Raw genomic sequence first — 27959 nt, 5'->3', positions numbered from 1 at the left:
CAAAGACGATTTTGAAATCATACGACTTACAGTGAGGTCGCACAATTTCAAAGTCAGGTGACATGCCGATTTGAGGTGCGATTTGCAAGACATCTGACACAGATGTCTATGCAAATCGCACCAAAAGCAGTGCATGCACTCCTTTAGAAATCGGTGCGACTCCGACCAAGGGACCCGCACTGCTATGACCGCTCTAATAGCGGACAATAGGGTGCGACTTGGCATACAATTTGCAAGTCGCAAGTCAAGTCGCACCCAATGTGACCGCGGTGTTAGGGCTGTTTTTGGGCAAACTCTGCATTTCCATAGGTCTGCTTTAGTGCTTTTGATAGACTTTACTGATTGGCTCATTATATTCTTTAATAACTCAGATAGCGTTCATTTTAAGTGGCTAAAGAAAACTATGTGATATTTTATGTTGTAATGACGTCACCAGCAGCCATTAGCTGTGGCGACGATGTCCGCAAACAAGATGGAGACCGGAAGGCGTGGCTTTTACGCTCGGTCACGTTGCTCCTGGCCGTCCAATGAGGGGCTGCGTATTGAGAAGCGGAGAAGGCGGGCCTGGTGTTGGTCGTAAAGTGAAACGGCGTGTATCGGACAGTAAAGGGAGTGAGTGTGCGTGCTTTGTGTACGGCAGGTGCGTGGAACCCGGGAGAGAGGAAAAGGAAGCCCGCGAGAGCCAGCGGTGAGTGCAGAGTCCTCCTCACAGGAGCCTGTAGAACGGGCTGCGTCCTCTGTGCATCCTGCGGGCCTAGTTCATTGGTGTGTGTGGTAGGCCGCACGTAAGGAGAGGCCGCCACATTCCATTCCTGTGCGCGCCGTGAAACGTGTCTGACCTGAGGCGGCCCGGCTTCTACCTCTCAGATATCGCCGCTCTCCTCGGTCTGTGGCGTGCCTCTCATATAAGGGGGTCTTAAAGGCCCAGTCCACCTAATATTGCTATTGGATGACATGTGAAGTGTATCATTGTGGCACACAGAAGACATTGAAGAAGTGGTCTCCTTGTGGTGCTTGGACTCATTTGTAGTTGTATATTGTGCTTCCTGTAATATGTATGTATATATTTATATAAAAATATCTGTGGTAGACTGCTTAGGATTACTCCATGCAGACAATGGGTTCACACAATTGTGTTGCTGTAATGTGTGAGGATGTGACATGCGTTGTAGCACACTTGGGGCCCAAGAACACATGCGTTTCCACACAATTCGGTTTCAACAGCCCGTTCCTTTCAGCGAGCTGCCAGTCATGCAAAAAGTAGTGCAGGGCCTACATTTGGCAAACCGCATGGTGCTGCGGTACCTTCCAACCAGGTGGCTACAAATGTGCTGTGTTTGAGAAATGCATTTGGAACGCCATTAACAATGAATAGAACTTGCAAGCATCTCTCGTAGGCAGTGCGAGCGGCTCAACAAATGCACCTTTCCTGCGTTTAGCGCGAACCGGCTGTCAGGCGTGTTTGAAGGGGCACAGCAAGTGTATAGTCCAAACACACATGTTCCTGCGTTAAAAATGGCGGTGTGTATAAGTGGGTGCGGCAGCGACCGTCGGCTGGAACAGAATCCGCAAGGGAGAATGTCACCAGCACACTGAGGATCACCAATATGGGGCCAAAGGTTTTAATGAACGATCACATAGTTGCAGCAAGGCAACGTTTCGGAGTCTCTCAGGACCCCTTCATCAGGCATGTGACAAATTGTGATAGAAACTGGAGAACTAGTTAAGAAAACCATCCACCAATCAGAGTGAAATGAGCTTGGCCCCGCCCCATGATGTTATGTTCCCTCCAAAATGCATTCAAATCAATGTAAATAGAAACATTACAAACTGCGAAAATAAAACCATCAGATGTGCATAAACTGCATTACTGGGGATATAAACATTGTGGTCACGTGTATCGTGGTACTCCCAGATTGTAATAGTGTCTGGACCCATATTGGTGATCCTTGGTGTGCTGGTGACATTTTTCCTTGCAGAGGCACAGCGGCCCGCTCTACTTGTGGGGCAAAGGTCCCCGATTGTTTAAAAAAGAAAACAAAAAACCGCAGCTGCTCAGAAGCACCATGCAGAATCATGCACCCATAAATGGCGTGTGTTTTCTGGTGCATGAGCGCCATTTAAGAGGATCTTCATCCTAGAAAGATGAAAAAAAGTGGCATTAAAGTCTGCTTTTTAAAGCGGGGCTCCACCCAAAAGGGGAAGTTTCACTTTAAGGACTGCTTCCCCGTTCCCCATTAAGAATTGGCACCTTTTGGGGGGTGAGTGGGTACCTGACTTTGATAGGTACCCACTTCCAGTCCGATCGCCTACGCCAGGGGTAGGCAACCTGAGAGCCGCAGGACTACAAGTTCCATCATGCCTCTGCAAGTCATAGCTGTAACTGTTTTGTAATCTTTGCAGTGCCTCATGGGAAATGTAGTTCCACAACAGCTAGAGAGCCACAGGTTGCCTACCCCTGGCCTAGGTGATTGGAAGCGGTAGCTGTCCTCCCTCCCTGTAGTGTTTTGGGACATGCGACAGGTCCCAGAAGACTGCAGGATCATTCATGAAGTGCAGTGCTACTCATGCATGCGCAGTGGGTACCCGGCTGTGAAGCCGCAAGCAGTCACAGCCGGGTGCCCACACTGAAGATGCCGGCCTCCTGGAATCCAGGACGGCCGGTGAAACGGGCTGCAGGGGACACACCGAGGGACAGGTAAGTGGCTGTTTTTTAAAAGTCAGCTACAGTTTTTGTAGCTGCTGACTTTTATTTTTTGACTGGGTGAGTGGAACTCTGCTTTAACTTTTATCTACAGGTAGGTCTATAATAAGACTTACCTGTAGGATCAGTTGCACTGTTTAAGAGATCTGCATGCGGCCGGTGATGTCAAGATGCATGCGCTCTGACGGGATGGTATACCTGTGCTGGACCTTCGGGGTCGGGGCTTCCGCACACATAAGCAGGAATGACGTTATCATGGCCCCAGACGTTCATACATGCGAACCTGGAAGGAAGACCGGGTAGGGATGGATGCACCTGTGAGCCGTGACAGCCCTGCACTGGAGGACTCTGTGTCCAGGTAAGTCTGTCATAATGTGCTAGGATACACTGCATATAAGTACATCATGACTTAAACTTGCAGCTGCTAAATTTTATTTTTTTTTTGTGGCTGTTTACTACCACTCTAAAAGTTACATTCACTTTATTAAAAAAAAGAATATATCTTTTTGCAGGTAAAAAAAAAAAAAAGTTTTTGTGGTTTTCTTGGTTTGTTTTTTTTCCCTTACAGGAGCCTATAAAGCATTGTACTCGCAATCAGCATATCATGGGTGCAATATCAGTTTCTTGTAGACTCAGTACACTATCTGCTTGTACCTTCAATACGGCCAGGCAGTTACTGAAATCCAGGAAGTCTGGGAGTTCTCACCAGCACTGTCGTCATGCATTAAGAATTTCAAGCTGTAGAACAGCACTTGTAGGTAGGTATTCATTCACAGGAAACTGTGAATGAATGGTGTGGACGTAGCCCCGCAAGGCTGCATTCTTTTCAAATTATGGATCCTTATCACAGGGAGGCTGGTGCATGTTGCATGCTCCAACCTGAAAAGTCGTGCCACATGTTCCAAAGGTTAACTTATCCTTTAAAAGTCAAGCTACAAATACTGTAGCTGCTGACTTTTAGCCCTGGCTCACACTGAATGCGGCTTATCGCACAACTTCCTGCACAGATGTCTATGCAAGTCACACATGAAATCGCCCAAAATAGTGCGGGAATCTTTTTTTCAAAATTGATGTGGCATCACAAAGTCTGTTCCATAGGCACATATAGGGTGTGTGATTTGACAATTCCAAATTGCCAGACAAGGTGTGAACCAGGGCTCAATAAATAGACACTTGCCTGTCCAGGGATCCAGCGCTGTCCTCACCAATCAAAATGAGATGCCCGTTCTGCCACATGTGGGGGGAGAGAGCATAAAGTGGAATTTTCTCTTCAAAATGTGGTGCGGGAAAGGCACGTTAAGTGCCCAGTTCCCATGAATGAACGTGGTGCTCTTGCAACACACATGCAGGTGCTAGTAAATTGTTAACTGCACATAAAACACATCTTCAGGGGTGTGGAAATTTTAGAAAAAAAATGCTTGTCCAAGGGACTAAATAGGTCTCCCAATCTACTTGTCCCTCATAACAATCTACTTGTCCAAATAAAAAATACATTTTTTCAACCAAAACCGTATTTAAATCGGAGGTGATATTAGGAATGTTTGAAAAACAAGACGTTTTATGACTACTTTTTAATATTTTTAACATTCCGCTGTTTATCTCCTTCTCTCCTTGCCTCTCTCCAGCACCGCACTCAGAGGCAAGCAGGGAGCAGAGACACCATGCAGTGTAATGAGCACCGATTGGGTGCTTGTCAGGAAAGGGGAGTGTCAGGGATTATCCTTTTATTCCTTTTCGCTGCCAGAGCTGTTTTTGCTGTTTTTTTGCACAAGATAAAAAGAATAATTTTAGGCCTGAAGATTACATAAAAGCCCCAAGCATGATATATTTTCTGAAATCAGATACCCTAGAGAATAAAATGGTGGGTATTCCATTTTTTTTTTTAGGGCACAAAAAAAGCAATAAATCACCTTTTTTGTAAAACATAAAAGATAAGGTTGCAGCGAGTAAATAGATATCCAACTTGTCAAACCTTTAATTTGTGCGCACTTGTGAAATGGTGACGAATTTCAGTACCCTCTATTTTCATATATATATATATATATATATATATATATGTATGTATGTGTATATATGATTTTTCTAGCATGGATGGCAGCTTCTGATCTGTTTTGAGACTAGCAAATAGTAAAGGTTGCTTATGGGCTGTGCAGTATACAGGATGGTCCCCAGCACACTCGGCAACAAAACACCCTAACTCATCTGTTTAATATATACACACAAAGTATTTTTTTTTCTTAGTTAACTTGAACTTATAAGAAGTCCTGTCTAAAATCACCTATTCACACTACCTGTAGTGGATACACCCTTTGATTTCTGTTTTAGTCAACTGTAAAGTGTTACTAAACCAACAACAGTAAAATCAGTCTGTATATGCAGTAAAGCATGCTTTTTATACGCACTGTGGAGCTTAAGGGGTTAATCCTCTGCATTGTGTAAATACGCTGTTTGTTACACTCTTCTCTGATCTTCCCCTTCTTCCAACGTTCCCCATTTCATCTCCTGAAAGAACAGAGCCTCGGGGACACTGCACATGCTCAATTTGGTGTGTATTGCTAGAGTTTTCTTTTTTCTTGATAGAATGCATGTGATCAGCACAGCAGGGCCAATCAGCACTGTCCAGACAGAGGGTCAGGGGTCATGCAATTTTATAGGGCAGTCATAGGAGAATGAAAACTCCTCCTACAAGCTTTAACCAGTGCTCTCCTGGATGCTGATAGAAGTCAAAATACTGCTGATGAGAAAAGGTATTTAGCAGTTTATATTTACTAAATGAATTGCATTTCCATGTTCTGTGTACTGTGGGAGACCAGATATAGTGAATGCAGGGTCCTGGGTTTAGTAATACTTTAAGCCTTGTCATTTGCACATTAACATGTCACTTCCTTGTGTTTTTGTTTTTTTTTTTTTTTTCAAAAATGTTCTGGAATGCAATTTTTTTTTTTTTTAATATTTAGTAATTAACATCAAATGTACATTTAGCTGTATTTACTGTTTATGTATACAGGCTTTTTTTTTTTTCCTCCTTTGCTGGTTATGCATTTTCTCACTCTGTCATTGAATTTTGAATTATCCTACTGAAAACAATAAAGCTAATAAGATATCTTTACAAAGAGAAATACATGTTTCCCTCTGTTGCAGCCACAATTCAAATATCCAGTGTTTACTTAAGTCTAGAGGGAGCAGTAATGCCTTCCCTTTCCACCTTGTGACACTTCCTGGACCTAGTTACTGGCTACTAGGGTTAAAGGAAATCTGTGGTCTCAGCATACACTTGTTTTATAACTCAGCATTGTCCTAACAATACCAATTATAATTTTTGACAATCCAATATGATTACTTTAAAACATCTTTTTTTTTTTCATATGTTCTGCCTGTCTGCTGGCTATCTCTTTCCACAACTTCATGGATTCCCTGCAAGCTTGGCATCTTCTCTTCTGCTGCTTTCATTTCATATTTTTTCATATTCATGGCACCTTGCTTGCCTGTAAACTGGGATTCCTGTACTGACCCCGCCTCCCAAAACTGCTCCTCAGTAGTTCAGAAGGCAGGCTCTGTGAAATGTGTGACATAGCGTAGCTGGTTTTACACACTTTTTTAAAGTGGAACTTTTATCAACATTGACTATTTTCAATCTTTATGCTGCTAGTGTTAGTAAATAGGAAGTTACGGAGGTTGGACAAAATTATGGAAACGCCAGGTAAACAAAACAAAATCGTTACCTAATATGCTGTTGGACCATGTTTGGCATCCAAGATGACCTGAATTCTCCTGGGAATTGCCAATAAGTCTTGGATAATGGAATCTGATACCATTCTTCATGCAAAAATTGTTCTAGTTTCCGCAGTGATGCTGGAGGCGGAAAATCAGCCCAAACCTTGTTCTCCGAAATTGACTATAGTGGCTCTACGATATTGAGGTCCGGTGACTGCGGTGCCCAGGGAAGGTGCAAGACTTTGCATGCTCGGCAAATCACGATTTGTCAACACCAGCTGTGTAAATCCAAAGCATTTGTCTTGGTAAATGGCGCAGTCTTTGGCAAACAATATCTGCACCATGGTCGGCCATAATTTGTACTTAGTCGCTGGCAGTGACTCTACCTTTCAAGGTGATGATGGGGGCCTGCCCAAACCAAGATTGCGCCACCAACATGCTTTACTGTTGCCACAAGACACCCCTGGTCGTAATCTTGGAAGGGTATTTGCCACATGTACGGTGGTTGGGAACAGTGTGAAGCTCCTTTCATTGGATCATATTACAGTCTTCCATTAATCGATAGTCCAAGATTTATGGGTGTTGCGCCACTCTTTCCTCTTCTGAGCATTAATATCGGTCAGTAGTGGTTTGGCAATTGCAGCTTGCCTGTGGATGTCTTGCTTATGAAGTTCCCTCCGTACAGTTTTTGTGGACACTGGCTTTGGAAGACTGAGATGTCTGAGAGCTCTGTATCACTTATGGAGCAGTTTTCTTATTTTGGATCACAATCCTGCACAATATCCTTTTTGGATTCCAGGAAGTAAATGCTACATGAATCATCTGCCCTCACTCAAGTTGGGTACAACCAGAAATGCTAGGGAGGTGTTTTTCAAAGTGACTTCTCAGCAAAACAAAAAAAGCATGGAGACATGGGGGGGGGGGGGGTTGCTTTGAATATTAAATTATAGTATAGCATTTTTTTTCTTTGTGGTGCTCAGATGCAGTGTAGGTCTACTTTAAAGCTCTGTATCATAAAATGAGGTCACATGTGCCTCCATAACTGGATGCCTGTGACAATGTGGCTTTAATGTAATACAAAATGTTTTAAAAAAAAAATGGTTGTGCAAGCACCACCAAGTCAGTACTTCATAGAACCATTTTTTTGCTGCAGTTGCCAGTTTTTCAGTCAGATTGAGGTTTGGTGTTTTTTGTCAGTTTTACACCATTGGTTTTGTCTGTGTCGGGGTGCTGTTTGAATGTGAACATTTGTGTGGTTTGTAGGCTGAAACTGGTTCGCCATTTAGAATTTCCATGTATGTGGCTTTTTTATGCCCAGGACCTTAAAGGATAAGTTTGTCTTTTAACAAATAATAAATGCACATTTTTTGCTGTCAAAAAATGTGCACTTAGTATATTTCGTTATGGAAGCCTGTAAAGTATTGCACCAGTGGTCAGCAGATTGCTGGTGTCATGCAGGTCTCCTGTAGACCTGTCTGTGTGCCTGTACATAGTACTAGAAAACATATACACTTGGACAGGAAGAATAATTGAACTATCACGGCGCCGTGGTAGTTCATTAAGAACTACAAGCTGACGGCCACAAAGGCGGTCAGAAATTGTAGTCTTCTCATTCACAGAATAATGTGAATGATGTGGCTGGGTGGGCAAATGGGGCTGTTCACAATTACATGGAGGAGACCCAGCAGGGGTTCCTGTAAATTAGCAGTCGGAAACAGCTGTGATCCTTGCAGGGTGGATTTGATTTAAATCACTAGTCAGTAAGGCTTGATTTAAATCCTAGTTTTCTACATAAAGACTAATTCTTGCTGGTATAACTTTAATATGCAAGTAGATGAAGATTTTTAGAATAACAACTTTTCATATTAGTTTTTTTTATTCCCAGTTTAATAGGTTAATCATTCATATTTGGACAACTTTTCTGTTGTACTTAGGAAGGAGAAAAATAATCATTACCTTAATAATAACAAATTAAATAGATTTATTCAACTGAAACAATAACATTCCAGCATATGTGATTTGGTTAAACAAACATCCATGTTTGTTAACTAATTTGGCTAAACAAAATCTATATATTTTAAGAAACTTAGACTGTCAGCCCCTTCCTCCTCACACTTAGTTTCACTTTCTTCTTGTGCAGATCTATTCCACTCCAAACAATCAGAAAAATATTGTTTCTATTCTATTCACTGAACTTCTTGAAACTTAGCACTGAAGGGGTTGATTCTGTATTCATAGGTTTGTAGAAGTTAGGATTAAGGTCTTTTTCTTAACTCTGTTCATGTTATAACATTTTTGCTGTGAAGAAGAGGCATGTGATCTCCGCTGAGTCAAATTCAGTTTTGAGAACTGCAAAAGTAAACCAAGCATCTGTGATAATATCTTGTAGGCAGAGAAACTGCCCAATAATCTTACAAAAACCTCTGGAAGAGCATGACATTGTGAATGGATTCATGGAATTTATTTACCAAAAAAATTAAACATATACAGCCTTATTCTACATAATTAAAAAACTAATCTTTATTTAATGATGGAATAACCTTTGGATGGTAATATATTTTCCTCAGCATTTTATTTAAAAATATCCGATTTAAATAAAAAAAAAAAAAAATCGGATTTTTTTTTTTTTTTTTTTTTTTTTTTTATCCACCCTGGATCCTTGGTATAGACAGGCTGCGTTCAGGGCCAGCCATTCGCTGGCAATTGCTCCATGAGTGATTATATGTGAGCCTTTGTTAGGTGCGGGAACTGTTGGCCTCCTAGGCTTTCAATAGGGCTGCCACCCACAACTTATCACTAGGAACTCCTGGGTGTTCCACATGTAATCACTAATGATCCACATTGACAAGTTTGAATGAGTTTAATCCAGTTTAACACTATATGTGGTGCAGGACTGCATGTAATCACACCCTTTTCAAACAAGCGCTGTTAGCAGATGAACAGGGTGCCGTTAATTCTTAATGGCACCCCATGCACTGGAAACTGCAGCATGTTTTCTCATGCCGAAAACCACATATCACTATTCAGTTTCGCTATGGAAGAAATTTGAAAAAGGTGACCTGCTGTGCCCACACAAATGCATTTGCCTTGTTAACCTGCATAGTGTGAACCTAGCCTTAGTTTAGAGAACTGCATATCCTGCATTTCTTTGTGTTTGTGTGCGTTTTTTTTTTTTTCTTTTGTCACTTTTCCATAAAGACCAACTTTTGTCCCGTATCCCACAGATATGATCTCCAGTCTACCATTGGTCTCATTATTATTGCTTCTCTATTCTCTAGACAAAGTTGTGGTTTTGCCATATTCATTCCATTTTTGCTTTGGAATGTTTTTTAACAGTGTGCATAGCCAGAAAACAGGGCATCTATGTTTATGTCCTGATGCTGGCATGTTTGCTTTTGTATGCCATACATGAACAGACCATAAAGTATATTATGATATTCCAGAAATTGCCTATTTTACCATAATACCATTTACTTGTGGTGAGGTAGGTGTAAAGAAAGCACAGTACCAGCAGTGACACAGACTACCATTCAAATATATTGTTGAGGTACATTTCAACTATTATTTTGGAGGTCCCCTTGAAATAGAGAACTGTTCAGGATGCCTAGATTATGATCAAGGTGAAATGTGTGGCAAATACAGCAGTTACAATATGTCTTGAACTTTATTGGGCTTCAGTAGCTTGATTAATTGTTTTGTTTGAAAATGTGTATTCCTTTCTCTTAAATATTCTTTTCCTGCAGGTGTGCCTCTGGATATCTGGTAGTACTGATGGCTTTAGGAGGTTGTTTTCTTTTAAACATACAATGGTTGCTATAAAATCTTCCAAATGACCCCTTCTCGCCTACTGAACAGATTCAGAAAATGCTCTAATACAACTTGTAATCGGATATCCATCACTGAAGGACTTTTTAAAATGTGTTTTGATAGGAATAAGCATACTAAAGCTGGCCATACATGGATCAAAATTTGGCCAGTTTCGGGTACCGGGTGAGATTCGATCCATGTATGGGCAGGCTGATTGTACCCAAGTTGATCCATTGATTGACTTGGGTATAACCAGCCTGTTGGATTTTCTGATATTCATTTACTGTTGATGGGGGAAGCAAGGGAATTTTCTTTTCTACATGTGGTGGAAGGAAAGAAAATGACGTAATCTATGGGCTGTTTTATAAGTCTGCTTTCACACTGGTTCGCCTCAAAAATGCTTGAAAAATGACTAGCATTTTTGGAGCCTTTTTGTTTTTTTTGTTTTTATTTTTTTCCCAAGCGGAACATCCTGCACATGTGACTTACTCTTCTAGCTCAAATAGATTTGCACGTTTTGGTATCTTACCGCATCCAAGTATGTGTTAGGATACCGCATAGCATTTTTTTAGAAAAAAGTTTGAATTCACAAAATAACACTACTAAGATACCGCATAAGTTATTTTATCAAGTCATGTGGTATTTTAGTAGTGAAAACCATGTGTTAATGTTTCAGCTGTCAGTGGGGTTCCCCCCTGAATGTAAGAGCGAGAATTGCTGGCAATTAAAACATTTTTTTTTTTTTTTTATGGCGTAGTGTCTCCCCCCCTCCATCCATACCAATCCCTTTGGGTCTGGTTTCTATTTTGAGGGGAACCCCCACGCCACCATTTAAAAAAAAAAAAAAAAAATATATCCATATCAGACGCTTGTCCGAGCATGCAGGTCAGGAAGGGAGGGGGGACGAGCGAGACCCCCACAGCCCAGGGTTGTGGGGAAGAGGCCCTTGACAAGGTACTTTGGGGGTGGGAGCCCCTGACCTGCCGGGGCTAACATGCTCAGATAAGGGCCTGGTATGGATTTTGGGGGGGTACACCATGCTTCTTTTTTTTTTTTTTTAACTCCCCAAACATGCCTCAAAGATGCAGCAAGCAGGAGTTTTTACACCGCACCGCAAGTGCAATGCTTTCACATACACAGGAAAGCTGTTTTCTTGAGTTTTTCAGGCGTTTTTTTTTTTTTTTTTTTTTTTTTTTTTTCTTTACCGCAAAAATGCTTCAAAAACTCCTCAATGTGAAAGCAGCCTAAAGGTTGGCAAGACTAATGCCGGCCATACATGGATCACAGTTCGGTTGGTTCAGCAGGGAACAACTGCATTTCAATCCATGTTTAGGCAGGCTGATTGTACAGAAGTTGAACTACTGATTGATTTCTGTGCAAACAATCTGTTGGATTTTTCCCGTTCGATCAGCACTGCTTGGTATAGTCGGCAGCGCTGATCAGTGCATCAGTGAAGTCTTGCCGCTGACAGAATACAGCGCCTTAGCAGATTGAATACTGCATTTATCATTTTATTACATGCTTCATGTGTTTGACAACACAGCTTTTCACTAAAATGCCTGTTAACATGAACCCTTATATGTATAATCTGTAATGTAGAATATTGACCCTATGAGGTACTTGATGAAAAGCTAGCAATAACACAACTTGACAAGCCTTTCAAAAATTGACTGGGTCAGGTAGGAAGTTGACTGAACAGTAACTGAATCCATTCAGATACAATTACTGTCCATGAATCCCAGCAGCTTTAGGTGCTGCAGCTATCAAATTACAATACCTGGCAGTGCAGATTCCTCCATCCATGTGGCTAATGCAGGCCATAGATGGTTCATTTATCGGCCAATTTTTCGCCCACAAAAACAAAACATCATAACATCATTTGTTTTGTAACCCAATGTTGCCACCAATGATTGCAAAAATTGGCCGTTTTTCATTAATTTTCCAGCATGACCAATAAAAGAAATGAGGAGGAACCGCAAAAATCGACCAATGCCATTGTCCCATTAACAGTGCAAAAATCATCCAATTTATTCTTTCCGACGAAAAATCGGCTGACAAACGAACAGTCTATGGCCTGCATAAGTGTGGATAGAAGAATCTAATGATGGGGTGAACCAGGAGTGTGTATGGCTAGCCAGTGTGTCACAGGTCCTTCTGCCTTGAATTTTAAAAACCTAAGGGATTGCTGGGCTGAATAATAAAGTACTGAATAGGTGGGTAGATATTCTATATATACTACTGCTCTCTTTGAATTTCTGATTTATTTATTTGTCTATAGCTTTTATATAAAAATAGACTTGGCAAAGCTTTATGGATGCCACAAATGATTTCTTGTATTCCTGAAGTCAGCAACTATTTTTGTTTTTAAACAGGTGTATACCAATGTTTTTAATATGGACTAAAACAATTGAGTACTTTCCGTGGATACTTTTTTTATTTGCACTAACATACAATTTTGAGGACAAGTTTTCGGGGAATGTCCCCTTCTTCAAGGTCTGAGCAGTACTATACAAATCACAAAGTTTTAGCAGAATGTTAGAAGAGATGGAAAAAAAAAAAAGGCTACAGATCAGACACAGGAAAAGCAAAATGGGGGGGGGGTGTAAGACAACACCCACATCACAGAGGGAGTGACGCTTGAGCTGATAGTCATAAAACTGTTGGATAATGGTTGGGGAATCCCATGTCCAAATTCAGGCCGTTATCTCTTGTGTCAAATAGAGTTATCATTCTTAGTTCAGAAGTTTTTCTTTCCTGAATGGATTTCAAATTTCCTTTAAGAACCAAGATATTGAGGTCTCCCATTATGTGGTCTGGTTGTGCGAAATGATGTCCCACAGGTGTGCAAAGGTCATCATCTTTATGTTCCTTGATGGTATGTCTGCAAATTCATTCTTGTTTGCAACGTCTGTCCTGTGTCACCACCATAAGATCCTTTGCTGCATTTTCTGCACGGGATAAAGTACACATTACTAGAGGTGCAGCTGTATGTTCCGGAAATATTGAAGATCCCTTTTTGAGTGTCTAACACTTTTTGATGGATTGATTTGGTTGCACAGTTTGCAGCGTTTCTTATGAATGAGCGGTCCTGCAGCCTTCTGGGTCCTGTGATGTGTCCCAAGAGGTTTTGCGAGCCTGGGGTTGGGGGGGGGGGTTGAAGGACATAAAGCAGAACCCCTCTTTTTAGTGTTTAGTTCCACTTTAAGAACATTTATTCCAGCCTAATAGTCAGAACATCTCAGAAGGCAAATCATGATATATCTGAGAAGAGGAGTGGGAAGAAGTACAAGTTGGCAATTCCTCTGCTCCTTCTTGCTGATAATTTTGGTAGCCTCAGTAGACTGGAGAATTGCCGCAGGTGTTGAGAGTTCTGGTCGAACTTGGGGAAAGTAGGATTATTAGAGTTATTCAGAATGAAAAGTGTGCAGATCTGTAAATACAAAAGCCATGTGTAGTTTAGGCACATCTTTCAATGCACTCGTAGTCCATTGACACTTCTGCAGGATCCTGGCATTTATTTTTGTAATCCACTTTCTTCAGTCACAAAGTGTGCCCCCTTGTCCTTTGTAATTACCTTACAGTGAATACCTTTCCACCAAGTTAACTGTATTGACCATTTATACATGTGATCATATCTTCCCTGAAATGCCTCTTCTCAAGGGAGAATATCAATTATATAATCAGATCTGTGATCTTTTTTTTTTTTCTCTTTTTATTCCCCTAGTCTGAATCTAATAATAGTGAAATGTACCCAATAGCAAGACTGCTGTCAGTGTTTTACCCTGATCTAGTTTGGTTAATGATGCTTTTCAAAATGAATGCTACGTTTTGTATGATAACAGGTTTGACTCCTTTTTCATAAACCTTTGTAACATATGTCTAAAGACTTTTTGAATTGTTTTTTAAGCTACTGTAGTTTACAGTTCACTGTGGTCACACAATGCTGTAGAAGAAAAATTTAATATATTTAAGTGGTTGCTGTCTTTACCACCAGGTTTTATCTTTTGTATTGGTTACTTAGTAAATTTTAAAAATGTTGTGAATGGCTTGGCCTCTCACAGAAGACCAAAAATTTAAAGCGAATATTTCTACGGCGTATTTTCTGCTTTGGAATGCGTGCACACAGCTTTGCTGAAAACTGAACTAAATCTGCATTTTGGAAAGATGGCTTATCTTGTGTATTGGCTATTTATGGTTTTGAAATTATATGCATGGCCATTTTTTTCTCTTTTGCGAAGTTCTTTTGGAATATGTCAGCCATGTCTTCTCAAAGGGATAATAAACGCAAGAAGGCTTCTGAGAACCTGACAAAGAGCGATGATCCCAGCGATTTAGACCGAAGACTTTTTGTCGGCAATTTACCAACGAACCAGATGAGCCGTCAAGATTTTGAAAGCCTGTTTTCTAAATATGGAGAGATCACTGGTTAGTAATGCTTTATTTTAACAATTTCATTAGGAGCACCACTTTACCTTTTGTTTTTATTTGTAATTCTGCATAAATTAGCATAATTCTTGAGTTGGGAATTTCTATTGGAGGGAAAAAGAGTAAGATAAGTCATTATTTTGAAACAACTCCTGAGTCAATAATTAATGAGATTTAATATATTCATATATTTGTGCCACAAATCTGGATGTAGGGAAACCAGATGATGAGAAAGCTTTAGCTGCCGGTGATTTGATTACAAAAATCAAAATTTCCCACTCCATGCTCAGGAAATTACCAAAAACATGCACACACTACTATCCAAGCTACCACCACTCACAACTTGCAGGCTTTTAAGAAATCTTGTTCCTGACCCCTCCTGTTAGTACACTCTGCCCTCAAGCATGGCTCACAGGGAGTAATCAAAATGTAATCTCTTTAGGTGGGTGGTGCACAAAAACCATTTAAAAAGAAAAACAGTATTGAAAGATAACTTGCAGAAAACTTAAGTGTTTTTCCTGCTCACAGGGCACGAGTGCTGTGTTTTTCGGCATTCAAACAGTGGGTTGAACAGAAAAAAAAATTACATCCTTCCCTCGTCCACTCATTAGGGGTGGATGGGGGAATCCCCCCGCTGTGCCTTTTTGCATTCTTACACTGATCAGCAATGCTGGCTATAGCTGGTGGCACTGAGAGTGGCAAAAATTCAAGAGTGGTTGTACACAAGTAGATTGGCTTCTGTAAACCATCCTGACCATACATAAGTTGAAATCCAGCCACATATCAATCCATGTAGTGCCAGTTTAAAGGATAAGTTTACCTTTGAATACAGAAATAAATAAATACAAAATAAATCTTTTTGCAGGTATAATGCATACAGTGAAGGAAATAAGTATTTGATCCCCTGCTAATTTTGAATGTTTGCCCACTCACAAACAAATGATCAGTATAAAAAAAATCAAATGGTAGGTGTGTTGTAACACTGAGAGACAGAATAGCAACAAAAATTCAAAAGAAGTGCATGTCTAACAAATGATGCACTGATTTGCATGTTCATGAGGGAAATAATTATTTGATCCCCTATCATTCAGCAGGATTTCTGGCTACCAGGTGTCTTTCATACAGGTAACAAGCTGAGATTAGAAGCAGTCTCTTAAAAGGAGTGCTGCTAATCTCATTTTGCTACCTGTATAAAAGACACCTGTCCACAGGAGCAATCAAACAATCAGATTCCAAACTCTCCACCATGGCAAAGACCAAAGAGCTGTCCAAGGATGTCAGGGACAAGATTGTAGACCTACACAAGGCTGGTCTGGGCTACCAAACTATCGCCAAGCAGCTTGGTGAGAAGGTGACAACAGTTGGTGCAATCATTCGGTAATGGAAGAAGCACAAAGCAACTGTCAGTCTCTAGGTCTGGTGCACCATGCAGGATCTCCTCATGGAGTGTCAATGATCATGAGAACTGTGAGGAATCATCCCAGAACTACACGTGAGGATCTTGTCAATGATCTCCAGGCATCTGGGAGCACAGTCACCAAGAAAACAATTGGTAACACACTACGCCGACAAGGATTGAAATCCTGCAGTGCCTGCAAGGTCCCTCTACTTAAGAAAGCACATGTCCAGGCCCATCTGAAGTTTGCCACTGAACATCTGAATGATGTAGAGGAGGACTGGTTGAAAGTGTTTGTGGTCAAATGAGACCAAAATCGAGCTCTTTGGCAACAACTCAACTCGCCATGTTTGGAAGAGGAGGAATGCTGCCCCAAAAACACAATCCCAACTGTCAAACGTGGTGGAAACGTTATGCTTTGGGGGTGTTTTTCTGCTAAAGGGACAGGACAACTGCACCACATCAAAGGGTCGATGGACGGGGCAATGTACCGTCAAATCTTGGGTGAGAACCTTCTGTCAGCCAGGGCATTGAAAATGGGTCGTGAATGGGTGTTCCAGCATCACAATGACCCAAAACACACAGCCAAGGCAACAAAGTGGCTCAAGAAGAAGCACATTAAGGTCCTGGAGTGGTCTAGCCAGTCTCTAGACATTAATCCGATTGAAAATCTGTGGAGGGAGCTGAAAGTTTGAGTTGCCAAAAGTCAGCCACCAAACCTTAATGACTTGAAGAGGATCTGCCAAGAGGAGTGGGCCAAAATCCCTCCTGAGATGTGTGAAAATGTGGTGGCCAACTACAGGAAACGTCTGACCTCTGTGATTGCCAGCAAGGGATTTGCCACCAAGTACGAAGTCATGCTGTGTGAAGGGGATCAAATACTTATTTCCCTCATGAACATGCAAATCACTGCACAATTTTAGACATGCATTTCTTTTTAATTTTTTTGTTGCTATTCTGTCTGAGTGTTACAACTACCATTCGATTTTTAGACTGATCATTGTTTTGTGAGTGGGCAAACCTTCAAAATCAGCTGGGGATCAAGTACTAATTTCCTTCACTGTATTTTATTTATTTTTTAAACATTTCGGCCTGTAAGGCATTTTACCTGCGATCATCCGATCATGGGTGCAATGTCTGGATGCTGTGGACTGTCTCAGTTGCTGTCTGTCCATAGTTCACAGATCCTTCCGGTCTTTCAGTAACTACCTGCCTGTGCAGACTAGAGCTCTCACCAGTGCCCTGGTAGCTCATTGACAACTACAAGATGTGGGTGGGCGGTGCCTTGCACAGCCTTTTTATTTATTTATTATTAGTGACAGGGAGTGTGGCAGAAGATTCCCTTAAACACCAACAAACAAACTTTCTGTCACAGGGAGGCTGTAGGAGTGGAAACATGTGACATGAAACTTGTTTTTAGGATGGAAAATGTAACCAGGTTACCAAAGGTGAACTTATTCTTTTAAGAGATCACTGTGGAGTTGCCACCGTCCCAGCCTGTTCAATTATATGAAAGGGGCTGATTGCTGCATCTTACCTAATTAGAACTCTTGAACATCGCGTCTATATGCAACCAGACTCTTGCAAATAGTTTTATGTATGTGCACTGTATGGTATGAGAGTTACAGGTTAATCTTTTCAGCATTTTGAAAGAATTGAAATACATTAGTTGCAGACTAGGTGGGAACATTACCTCCAGACTATGCTAATTTAGAATGCAGATGCATTGTCTGGTATCTAGTGAGAACACATTTTGGGGCTAAATTACCCTTTGCTGTGAAGGCATGCAAATTAATGTATATACTGCATTATTTATCCTGACTGGATGACAGTCCTGTACTGTGATTTTGAAGATGTTTATGATGGGATCTATACCTAATCACTCTTGGTTGTTCATGATAAAATAGCTGTGCATAATAGCTTAAAATTATACACATTGTATATCTGTGATATGAGAGATTTAGGCCCCTTTCACATGGGAGGTTAGATTTCAGTTTTTAGCTTCGGTTAGAGGAACTTATTTACCGCAGCTAAATGCAGACAAATGCATCTCTTTATGGCTCCATTCACATACTGTGTTTAGCAACATTTTCTTCACATCTGGTTTTATGTGTTTAGAAAAAATTAAGTTGATCGCGTCCAGGAGAGATGTACTGCAGCTATCTGTACATAAACGCAGGTAATCACAGTACAAAGATAAAATAAGTAAACTTGCTATAGAGAAGGCAAGAAGTTACTACCACAGCTAAACGCAGCAACATGCAAACACACGTAACCACAGATAAATGCAATGTACAAATGCGAGTGATCTCTGTGCCAGGAGTGTTTTGGAATTTCAAAATAAAAAATACACGCATATACAAGCGGTAGAACAATCGCCCGTGTGAAAGAGACCTTATTGTCCCAGAAGTTCATTTAGACATTTACTGGTGTATGTATTTTTGTTCATCTGAAGCCAGAAATAAAATAGTGCTGCCTTCTGGCTGAAACATTTTTGTTAATTTTCCAGCCGTCTCCATGTTCCATGGCTATGGGTTCGTGCAGTATGAACGCAAAGAAGATGCAGATGCTGCTTCCAAGGGTGAGAATGGACGGCTGCATAAAGGGTATAGATTAGGTAAGGCAAAACTGCGAAGTTGATTAAAAATATTTGTTTTTAGGGTGCTGCTTTCTTTTATCTCTAATTTACTTTTGCCTTCTGTTATCGCTATATATCATGTTTAAGGCCTCATGCACACTGGGCTCAAATGCCAATTTCACAAGTGTTTTTTGACTTTTTTTTTTTTTTTATGGCAGCCTGTAAAAACGACTCTATGTAGACCTATGTCTCCAAGCACACGTAGGCATTTACAGGCTGAAAAGAAGAAAAAAAAAAAAAAAAAAAAGCATTCATGAGAGGTGCTGAAGAGCTGAAAAAATTGCTGAACGCACCTTAAAGTGGAACTTTAAGTCAGAAAATTCTTACTAGATTACTTTTTGGACTGGTGCCTTTTTGAAGGTGCAGCCCTGTAAAACATTAAAAACAAGTGCCTATACTGTTTAAAATCCAGTAATACACTGTCTCACCCTGCTCTGCACATTATGAGTTGCTCTCCATTTTTAGGCACTGTGTTAGCAGGTAGGCCTCTACAAATTTGGCAGTCTAAAGATTGAAGTGGAAACCAGCTTTGTTTTGTTTTTTTCTAGCAGTTTCAAAAACCTGTTTCATTCCCAGCACATGCCAGTTATTTATGTACAGTGAGGAACAGAAGTATTTGAACACCCTGCAATTTTGCAAGTTCTCCTACTTAGAAATCATGGAGGGGTCTGAAATTCACATTGTAGGTGCATTCCCACTCTTGAGAGACAGAATTTAAAAAAAAAAAAAAAAAATTCACATTGTATGATTTTTAAAGAATGTATTTGTCTTGCACTGCTGAACATAAGTATTTGAACACCTGAGAAAATCAGTGTTAATATTTGGTACAGAAACCTTTGTTTGCAATTACAGAGGTCAAACGTTTCCTGTAGTTCTTGACCAGGTTTGCACACAGTGCAACAGGGATTTTGGCCCACTCCTCCACACAGATCTCCTCTAGATCTGTCAGGTTTCGGGGCTGTCGCTGAGCAACAGAGTTTCAGCTCCCTCCAAAGATGTTCTATTGGATTTAGGTCTGGAGACTGGCTAGGCCACTCCAGAACCTTGATATGCTGCTTACGGAGCCACTCCTTTGTTATCCTGGCTGTGTGCTTCGGGTCGTTGTCATGTTGGAAGACCCAGCCACAACCCATCTTCAATGCTTTTACTGAGGGAAGGAGGTTGTTGCTCAAAATCTCACAATAAATGGCCCCATTCATCCTCTCCTTAATACAGTGCAGTCGTCCTGTCCCCTACGCAGAAAAGCAACCCCAAAGCATTATGTTACCACCCCCATGCTTCACAGTAGGGATGGCGTTCTTGGGATGCAATTCATCCTTCTTTTTCCTCCAAACACGATGAGTGAAGTTTAGACCAAAAAGTTCTATTTTGGTCTCATCTGACCACTTGACTCTCCCATGCCTCCTCTGGATCATCCAGATGGTCATTGGCAAACTTCAGACGGTCTTGGACATGTGATGACTTGAGCAGGGGGAACCTTCCGTGCAATGAATGATTTGAAACCATGACGGCGTAGTGTTCTATCGACAGTGACCTTTGAAACTGTGGTTCTGTTCATGGCATTGACCAGCTCCTGCCTTGTAGTTCTGGGCTGATTCCTCACCTTTCTTATCAGTGATACCCCACGAGGTGAGATCGTGCATGGAGCCCCAGTCCGAGGGAGACTAACAGTCGTCTTTAGCCTCTTCCATTTTCTAACAATTGCTCCAACAGTTGATCTATTTTCACCAAGCTGCTTGGCAATTCCCCCGTAGCCCTTTCTAGCCTTGTGGAGGTCCACAATTTTGTCTCTGGTGTCTTTTGACAGCTCTTTGGTCTTGCCCATGGTAGTAGTTAGTGTCTGACTGACTGTGGGGTGGACAGGTGTCTTTAAAGAGCTCAGACAGGTGCTACTAAGTTAGATTAATGAGTGGAGTAGAGGTGGACTTTTTAATGGCACAGTAACCGGTCTTTGAGAGCCAGAATTCTTGCTGTTTCTTAGGTGTTCAAATACTTATGTTCAGCAGTGCAAGACAAATTCTTTAAAAATCATACAATGTGATTTCCTGAATTTTTTTTTTTTTTTAAATTCTGTCTCTCAGAGTGAGAATGCACCTATAATGTGAATTTCAGACCCCTCCATGATTTCTAAGTGGGAGAACTTGCAAAATCGCAGGGTGTTCAAATACTTCTGTTCCTCACTGTAATTGTCACATTTGCTTGTGTTCTCAATCAAACTGTCAAACCATCAGATGACTGGTGTTATAACTGATCATATGTGCAGTTGCAGATCAAACAGATGGCAGCTTCCTGGGCTTCAACAAAATGGCAGTCTCCAGCAAGAAGAAACAGGAAAAATGCTGGAGGCAGTTTACAGCACACACTAATTTTAGTAGCATAATTTATCAATGCGGAATGTATGTTCCTAAATAACTTTTTTTTTTATCAATGCGTAAAGTTCTGCTTTAATGTGTGTAAACATGCTTTAAAAAAAATGTGGTGCATAAATGCAGTAAAAGCTGCATAATACAAGCACACTTGGGCACATCTAGGGTTTGAGTGTTAATGGATTCCGTTGGTCAAAATATCAATTTATTCTGGGCATTGGAATGCATTAGGCTGCTCTTACACTGATCGGGAAGAAAAACGTGACCATGTATTCCTATGGACCGCTTCATGCGGCTCCAGTGCTTTTTTTTTTTTTTTTAAAAATCCTGCTTGCTTCATTTCTGGTGAGATTTAAAAAAAAAAAAAAAAGCACACCTCCCTGTTGAAACCATTAAACGCAAAAACACATCAACAGCGCACTAGCACCTGAGTCACATGTCCTTTTTAAAAACAAACAACAGCAAAATGCATTTTTTTTTTTTTTTGTTAGCGGATTAGTGTGAAAGTAGCCTTACTACTCAACTGCTACACACCTTTTACCACTTGTTTTTTTTTCCTCCCACAAGCTCTTGCATTCAGAGGGACTAAACACACCCTGTGTGCAGAAGGCCTATATTGCAGCAGAATGCTAGGGAGACTTTGTGAACAGCAGGTGTAATCTGTAGTTTCCGTTTTCTTGAACCTACAGAATGGGTAGCACCTTTCTGTGTTACTTTTTATTGGAACTTTCATGATCAAATGAGGACTTTCCATATCTAAATCCTCTTCACATGTTGATATGTTATTAATAGTTGAGTATATTGTTGTCAGTATATATAAGTTGGGGGGGGGGGGGTAGTCATTCTTTAGCCAATAGTGCAACTGTACATGGTGCAGAATGTGTTAAAGGCTCTAGGCAAATATGAAAATTCAGTTATACAAACTAAACACTACAATCGGTAATAAATATGGAAGGTTAAAAAAATTATTCAATTGTGTCGTCTGTTTTTGGATGCATTATTTGCAAGACAAGCAGAAATGTCATAAAAAGCCTATGTTGGGTAACATTCAAAGAAATAAAATCATGCAGTACACATACATTTTTCCATGTTTCTCACCTAAGACCCCGCTAGTGAATAAAAAAATACATCTTGATGTGCCAGGAATGCATCCTGCTCCTAATTTCCTTCTGTGAATGGCTACCACATGTTGTGTTTTTTGCTTTTTTTCCTCTCTACACTGAAATTGCAAGGAATAGTGTCTGTTTGGTTCTGACCAGGCTTCCTTTTTGACTCGCAGAATCTCTCCCTCATCTCTACCACATAGAGAGTAGTTGTTCTGTAGTCCAATATAACAACTAGGACTACTAGTGCAAGATGGCTTTGAATTTCGGACACACTTGCACTTACCAAACCCCTTTTATAATGGTATTAAAATTTTCAGCTTCTACAATTTAACAATCTGTGTCAGACTGTTTTTTTGGGGGGTTTGGACCACAAAGCATTATTCACAATGCACTTTCACTGAACATTGAGTCCTCCGCCGTGCGCTTGTTAGTAATTTAGCTGAAGCACACATGGAAAAGTTTTCAGTGGTTGTAGCACTTTTAAATATGGCAGAATACAAAAATGTCAGTACAGTGATTTAGCTGTAATGCTAACAAAACATATTAGTTTTATCAGTGATGTTTCAATGTTTGGATATGGAATTTTTCTGGGGTTGGCCACTTTATTTTTTTCCGCCATTTATGCAAACAAGCCTTCTTGGGTTACCATTGAAGCAAAAAAACTTGCTTGACTCAAATAAAATAAAGTAAATTGTTCAATGTGTTACAGCAAAATATTTTGATTCAGTCCAGAAAAAAAAATTATCAAAAGTGACCAAAACAAATGTGCGCACAAATTGATTATGCCAATGGGTTGGAATATCAAATGATCAGATGTCGTCATGTGCCTCCTTGCTAATTGTATTTGGATCTTGGAACACGTTTGGTAGTTTAAAGTTGAGTAAACAGAGTAAACTGGTGTGCAAACTCTGCGCAGAGGACCCAGACTACTAGAGACTACACAACCGCATTGCTGGCTAGAATTTACTACAGTAGTATTTCCCCCCCGTATATTCCATTTTGGACAGCAGCATTACCATGGAAAACATTACAGAATTTCTGAGAATATTTTATATCGTAACCCAAGTAAATTACTGCTAGTACGTTATTTTGATTGCGTTTCTTTGCTTGCTCCAAAACAGAAATATTTAAACTCCTTAAACTGATCACGTAGCATGCCAAATTTATACCAGTCCTCTCACTGCTTCTAAAATGGCGATCCTTTTATGGCTACATTTGATAAATTAAGAGACTTGTAATTTGTAGGCGAAAGCACATATAATTACTTTTTCATGCAAGACTTGTGTGCAGCAATTTTTTTTTTTGTTTTTCCCTATAGTTTGACCTCTTGCACACTACTAGTGTTTTGAGCATCTGCTTTTTTTTGCGCGTATTCACACATTTATGCTCGTTTGCACACACAATACATTCTTTAGAAAACTCAACATGTATGCTCATGCGCGTTTTCGTGTGCACGTGGCGTAAATTACCAAAAATGCTGATTTTACTGAGGAATACGCGGCGCTTGTGAGCAAAGGCACATTGTAAATGGGCTACATTTTACCTTGGTAAAAAAAAAACCCGCTGTACTGAGCTTTTTTAAAATTTGCAGTGTTCAAAAGGCCTTTGAGTATTTTAAAAAGAAAAAAAGTAGGCCCCAGTTACATAATATCCAGAAACCTCTATCACAAATGTTTACGTATACGCATAACACATTCAAGACTTAAGAGTTTGTAGATATTGCCGTGTTTGGTTACCTTTTTTGTTCTCTTTATTGAAAAGGATTTTTTTCAATATAGTTGTTCATTAAGTGTGCGTGCAAACTGAAATGCTGGCTGCGCATATTGTGGAATCCATTGAGCTTTACATTAAATTTTATACGCAAAAATGTAGTATTTAACCCATTCTTCATTCATACCCAGAACTTTCTTCATTATTCCTGGTAATTTAATTTGATTCCTTTTATCACCTGAGAACTTTAGACAATCCACCTTCTGTTTTTTTTTTTTTTTTTTCTTTTTGCCAGGTTTCATTCTGCTCCTTTGTAAATATATCTACATGAACGTTCATCTCTACTCAGGTTTGCCTCAGGTTTTTGTTGTCTGTGTTGCCTTTGGGGAACAGAAAGTGAAGGGACAGACCTCCCCATGGACACAGAAATAAAACCTGAATGGTTGTAAGCCTTTTTCCATTATCTCCAGAACGGTCAGAGATTCACATTGAGTATAATTGTGTTGTGAAGCAGGGTGGCGTACGTATTGTATTGCATTTGAATTTACTATAGCTATTCCTTTTTAAGGTTTACTTTTTCTCAAAATTTAAATCTATTAATCCTCAGTGGTGTACTCACTTAGTGTGTAGTAGCTCGGTTCATGTAAGGTTTATATTTGCCTACTATTCATGATGTTGGACTGTGTGTCTGCATACATTATCCTGTGTTTGTGGCCATTTGCATGTTTTATTTTAAGCCAACTTTTAAAACTGTGTAGTACATTTATGATCACTGCTATTCTAGATCATGCCCTCTATCGTTGGAGGCTTCAAACTGTCAAAATTTGTGATTCTCACTAACTTCAAAATTTTGGGAAATGGTTAATTCACTCAACCTACTTAGTACAAAGGGGCTGCCATGCAAGCAAAAAGGGGGTAAAATGGTAAAGGTAATTGCATTTTACAAAGGCATAAATTGGAGTACAACCATTAATGTATAATATTATTTAACTAACAGATTTGTTGATCACAAACAATTTTACAATATGCTTCACTTACTTACACTACTTGGTCTTTTGTTGATTTGTTACAGCAAGATGGATTCATACATTGATTCTTCTTGACACAAAACATCACAACCATGTGCTGTTGATTGACTTTTCCCACTCCCCACCGACGTCTTACCTTAATTTTGGAAACAATTGGAAAGGGCAGTCTCTTCCTCAGGAGCAAAACGTCATTGTAATATCGTCGTCTAAGCATTTTTATGTTGACAAAAGTCCAAACTTGGAAAATGTATAACCAAAACGATCAGTGGGAAAACATCCTATGCGTTTCATCATGCGCACCCTTGAAAACTTTCATTTTATGAAACCCTTTCCCCACTCCGGACACCCTAACCATTTATTGCACTTTTTGATTTTCCTTCAATTTGTAATGTGTATGCTGAGCTGATCTTCCTGACAACTCGACTACAACTGTGTTGTAAGACGAGTGGTGATAAAGTATTTTAAAATGACTTGCAATATCTTAACTCTATGTACTGTAGCTCAGGGCACTCTATACTGACTGAAAATAAACATTTTTCTTTTTAATCAGTTGCCTTAGTATCTGTGTTTATTTGTTTGATGACATGTTTTCTCCTGTTGCACACTATTGAACAGATGGGTTAATTATGCTTTTCAGATATTAACAAAGCAGTGGAAAGAAGAAATATGAATAAGGGTCCATCCAGGTCCAGCCCGTCAAGAAGGTAAAGTACTTGCGAGAGTCGTTCATGGACTGGTCTGGTCTTAAGTGGTCCCAGGAAGAACTCCTGCAGTAACGTCACTTTATTGCATATTCCCTACCTGGACATCATCCCATAAAATGTTCTTCCCTCATTTTGGATAATTCTGAAATAATATCATGGATGAACACTACAGCCTTGGACTTCATATATATGCGTTCTGCTGCTTTTTGCACCATCTACGTAAAAACTTAAAGGAAAGTGGCCTTCTGTTAAATTTCAAAAATTTTGAGTTGGCTGATAAAAAAAAATACCACACTACTGTTAAGTGGTGTGCAAATTAGGAAATGCTTCTTGGTTGCCTTCTCTGTGCATCAGATTGCGTCACATCTAATTCCAACCAATTTCTCAGCCTGAATACCATATACTTATAAATGTGCTTTTATAAAGGCAGAAATGGCAAAAGGGAACTGACAAAAATAGCAGCTGGGTTCCCATCCACATCTGGAGCTAGAACCAACCTATCACTGGCTTTCTTCCTGTTAGTCTCTAAAATGCTATTGCATTTAACATACAGGCTTCCTATCCTGTTAACTGACATTCCCTAAAAATGCCATATAGTACACTGCAAAACCAAATGTCAGGGAGAATTTCACATTAAAAATTCCATTTAAATGCAGAACGTATAACTCACCTGACCTGTTTGTAATAAAAGACTGCTCTTTTAAGCCTTGTTTTTCAAGCAAGTGGAACAAAATTACACGGGAAGCAAAAGACAGTACATTAATACACTAGACACTAATCTGTGCAACTCACCCTTCCCCTCAACCTCCTGGCTGCCAGAGCCACAGGCCATCACACGTTAAGATATTTGACGGCAGTTTCTTCCTTTTTTTTTTTTTTTTTTTTTTTGCGCGAAACTGATAATACTAATGGTAACATTTCAAAGATAAGTTTACATCGAGTAACTAGATACTAAACATGTCAAACTAGGAAATTGCGCTCACCTGTGAAATTGCAAAAAACTATGGTATCCATAAATGGCACCTTTTTAAAAGCCTATACAGGCCATTTATCTTACAATCAGTATAATGGCCCTAAAATAATTGTCACTACACTATGCGCGGCAATACCTAATAAATGTGGCACAATAATTTACATAAGCATGTGTAACCCGATGTGCATGTATGTATGTGGGGTAGGGGGCTTTTACAGTTTTATCTAGGTGTTTATGAAAACTTTAATGGTTTAGCAAGAGTGCTGAAAAGCCTTGTGTGCCAGCATAGTGCAGGTGTCAGGTTCTCTTTAACGAGATTTCAGACACCCCTGACATCTCTTCTGTACTCCATCAGCTTCTTCCCTAGCCAGAACAGTCATGGTTTGACAGCTCTGAACCTGAAAGTGCTCAGTCTAGTGCTTCCAGGTTCAGACTACCCTGGGCAGATCAACAAATGGATGTTCACTGATCTCCCTCCACTCTCCAGCCTGACACCTGCTATTAATTCCTGAACACTCAGAAGGGGTGGGTACGCCTGGGGAAAATAGCAGGAGAGGGGGGGGGGGGGAGTTGGCACATTCCTAGCATTGGAGCAACCTGTATAACTTCTACTAGGAAGTCAGTAGCCTGCTGAAAAATGATAGATAATCTTTGGCTGCTCCAGCAAAAGGGTTGATGGTGTCCATTTGGTGGAAATATTTTCATGGATATTTTGCAACTAAATTGAGTTGCACGGAAATATTTACCCTCACCCCTACAAAGCATCTGCAAAAGCATATATGCTAGTGAATAGCACTATTTTTTTGTATTGTCTGATAAAGTTCTAGAAGCCTGTCGGTTGGAGCGTATCTTTTTGTCAGTAAGCACGTTAGTTGAGATTGTTGTAAACCCTCACATATACCCAGTGAAGTGACTGGCCTCACGTGATACACAGATCAAATAAATCCTCCTACAAATGTTATACCTAGTTATCTGCAGTCTTCTCTGCAAAGTGCAGAATTTATACAGCTTTTCTGAGCCTCCAGAGGGCAGGGAGCTCAAGTCACTGCAGAGCTCAGTGAGGAGAGTTGAATGGAGGGAAACCAACAAACTTTTCCCAATGTGCACATTACTGCAAAGTGGCTGTAGATGTTGATGGGTGCTGCAGCAACCACCGGCTGGAACCAAATGTAATCGGAGCAAGAGAATATCAGCACCACTGATCTCCAGAATCGGTCCAAAGTTTTATTCAGCGATCACATCATTCTAACAGAAGCTTCTGTTATAATGTGATCACTGAATAAAGCTTTGGACCTGTTCTGGAGACCTGTGGTGTGCAGCTCTCTCTCTCTCTCTCTCTCTCTCTCCTCCTCTCTCTCTCTCCTTCCCCCTCCTCTCTCTCTCTCCTC

The 27959-nt window shown here is 40.3% G+C and overlaps 1 protein-coding gene across 3 annotated transcripts; it reads left to right on the top strand.

Annotated features, from left to right (window-relative positions):
• The first annotated feature begins 481 nt into the window (after positions 1-481).
• LOC149452420 (RNA-binding protein Raly-like) lies at positions 482-27088 on the top strand. 3 transcript variants are annotated; one of them, XM_089689400.1, is made up of 4 exons: positions 494-688; positions 14499-14650; positions 18556-18663; positions 24939-25444. In XM_089689400.1, exons 1-4 carry the CDS (start codon positions 528-530, stop codon positions 25145-25147), a joined length of 630 nt encoding a protein of 209 aa, XP_089545526.1. In that variant the 5' UTR covers positions 494-527; the 3' UTR covers positions 25148-25444. The 3 variants fall into 3 exon arrangements, 2 of the variants coding, with proteins under 2 accessions (XP_089545526.1, XP_089545527.1); XM_089689401.1 differs by lacking the exon at positions 24939-25444 and adding an exon at positions 25532-25809 and having other exon boundaries at positions 513-688; XR_016314872.1 differs by lacking the exons at positions 14499-14650; positions 18556-18663; positions 24939-25444 and adding an exon at positions 25532-27088 and having other exon boundaries at positions 482-688.
• Positions 27089-27959: the final 871 nt, after the last annotated feature.

The sequence above is a fragment of the Staurois parvus genome, unplaced genomic scaffold, assembly GCF_062004578.1.
Source record: "Staurois parvus isolate SC_StPar_1 unplaced genomic scaffold, SC_StPar_1.0 ptg000473l, whole genome shotgun sequence".
Lineage (NCBI taxonomy): Eukaryota > Metazoa > Chordata > Amphibia > Anura > Ranidae > Staurois > Staurois parvus.
Note: the sequence above shows the minus strand (reverse complement) of the source record. Positions and strands in the feature narration are given on the sequence as shown.

Coding starts and splice junctions, on each gene's coding strand:
- LOC149452420 (XM_089689400.1), top strand. CDS start 528: ATGAGGGGCTGCGTATTGAGAAGCGGAGAAGGCGGGCCTGGTGTTGGT. Junction 689..14,498: donor GAAGCCCGCGAGAGCCAGCG/GTGAGTGCAGAG, acceptor GTCTTCTCAAAG/GGATAATAAACGCAAGAAGG. Junction 18,664..24,938: donor GCATAAAGGGTATAGATTAG/GTAAGGCAAAAC, acceptor GATTTGTTACAG/CAAGATGGATTCATACATTG.